Genomic DNA, 2,138 nt, shown 5'->3' on the forward strand with positions numbered 1-2,138 from the left:
GAAACCTTCATTTCATTAACAGATTTGAACAATCTTACTTCATTTGTGGTAAAATATTATTGTTCTATCAGAAAGCTGAACTTTTCCCCTTTAAAATGCGTTTTTATTTGTCCCTGTAGGTCACTGGGAACAAAAGTTATTGAATATTTACCGCGTACTTGATAAAAATTTTTTCAAATATTTCATTTCTCGCGCGCAACTGACACTTAAAATAACTCGTTATTTGAGTCGTTTTTTCTGAGAGAATGGTTCACTTTACAAAGAAAGTGGTAAGGAACTTTTTTGTTCAAAATCGTGTCAGCTACATTTTTTGTTTGAAACTTTTTTTTTCCATGCACAGATTTCTGGGAAATCGATGTTTTCCGTTTTTTACCCCCTTTAGGGGGCAATTTCTGAAGAAGCCCGGGGGTACGAGTGGTAAACTTTTTTGCATCGTTTTTGGGGACTACTAATGTACATTCACACAAAATTTCAGCCAGGTCGGATCATTTTTAGATGTCAGATCTCTGACGACTAGACTATATACTATACTTTTTTTGAATTGACATTCCAATTTAATTACCTAGATGTGTAATTTAGTTTCTTTTTTCTTTTCTGATTCCTTCTCTTATCTGATAACTTCTCTGTCTGAATTCCTAACATCTTTCAAATATCGATCTTGTTTAGTTAGATATTTATATATAATCTATTATTTTTATTTCTAAAAAAGAATTCCATTACGAAAAACTTTATATAATTTTCGAAAAATTTAATGAATAAATATAAGCTAAAAAAGTTATTAAATACGTTTGTTGAATGAACATTCAACAAACATATTTACACGTTTATTTACGTATTGTACACTTTTGATATCAGCGCACATTTTTTTCGACGACGCATTTTGTTGCATGCATGGCTGCATTGGTTTGTGCAATCATGATGAAAATGAGACGCAAGTTAATCAATATGTAATTACGCTGGTGGAGACGATTCAGAAAAACGTGGAGAACTTATGCATGCGTTTTTCACCGCCTACTAAATATCCAACGCCTTATGGAGGTCGTCTTGTATGGACGTTGCCAGGAAAAACTAATTTGATAGTTCATCTGAAGGATAAAAACAAGATTAGACATAGGAAACGATGGAGTCAAGTACGAGAAATAACCATTTACACATTAAGATTTTTTCTAAAAAAAAAATTAAATGTGCGCGCATATACAGGGTGACCCATTTTAACTTAGACAGCCAAATAACTCGAAACATCGTGATTAAATAAAAAAATGTTTAAAACAAAAATTGTTGGATATGAAGGGGCTGATTGAACTATGACCTTGACAATGACCTTGACCTTCATTTTCAAGATTATTTGAAGGTCTACTTTCAATTTTCAAATAGAAACCCATATTTTTGATTCAAGAATCTAATAGCTTATGTCGAGAGCTTTCCAAAACGCTATAATGAAATATTTTTTCATGAAGTACTTTTCAAGTTATAATGCTTCAAAGTACAGTATCGCCGGCATTAGCATTACTCAAAATATTTAATTTTGGAGACTGGCCAGTCAAGGCGAAATCGGTCGGTGGTCCGTGAATCTTGACCTTCAGTTCGCAGAAACAAAAACATAACGCGTGGTATTACATATCTTGGGGAATGCTAGTGCCGGCGATACTGTAACTTTGAAGCATTATTACTTGAAAAGTACTTCATGAAAAAATATTTCATTATAGCGTTTTGGAAAGCTCTCGACATCAGCTATTAGATTCTTGAATCAAAAATATGGGTTTCTATTTGAAAATAGAAAGTAGACCTTCAAATAACCTTGAAAATGAAGGTCAAGATCATAGTTCAATCAGCCCCTTCATATCCAACAATTTTTGTTTTAAACATTTTTTTATTTAATCACGATGTTTCGAGTTATTTGTCTAAGTTAAAATGGGTCACCCTGTATAAACAATATATATACAGGGTGTCCCAGTAACTCTGTTACAAGGCAATATCTCCGTTACCGTTAATGATACGCGAAAATGCCTGAGGAAGAAATTGTTTGGTTCGAAGGGACACACATTATGGTGAGATTTATTTCTTTCTCAAGGTCATATTTTTAGAGCCTTCAAGGTCATCGATACTTTTTTAAATAGGACTACATATTTTTTTCATTA

At 32.8% G+C, this 2,138-nt stretch overlaps 1 protein-coding gene across 1 annotated transcript in view; it reads left to right on the forward strand.

Annotated features, from left to right (window-relative positions):
* The window catches only part of LOC108766024 (uncharacterized), a 61,194-nt gene that overhangs the window by 6,129 nt on the left and 52,927 nt on the right, over positions 1-2,138 (forward strand). Inside the window, exon 7 of the mRNA XM_018515041.1 lies at positions 856-1,130. Coding sequence (XP_018370543.1) covers positions 856-1,130 — 275 coding nt within the window. The remainder of the gene's footprint in view (positions 1-855; positions 1,131-2,138) is intronic.

The sequence above is a fragment of the Trachymyrmex cornetzi genome, unplaced genomic scaffold, assembly GCF_001594075.2.
Source record: "Trachymyrmex cornetzi isolate Tcor2-1 unplaced genomic scaffold, Tcor1.1 scaffold565, whole genome shotgun sequence".
Classification (NCBI taxonomy): Eukaryota; Metazoa; Arthropoda; class Insecta; order Hymenoptera; family Formicidae; genus Trachymyrmex; species Trachymyrmex cornetzi.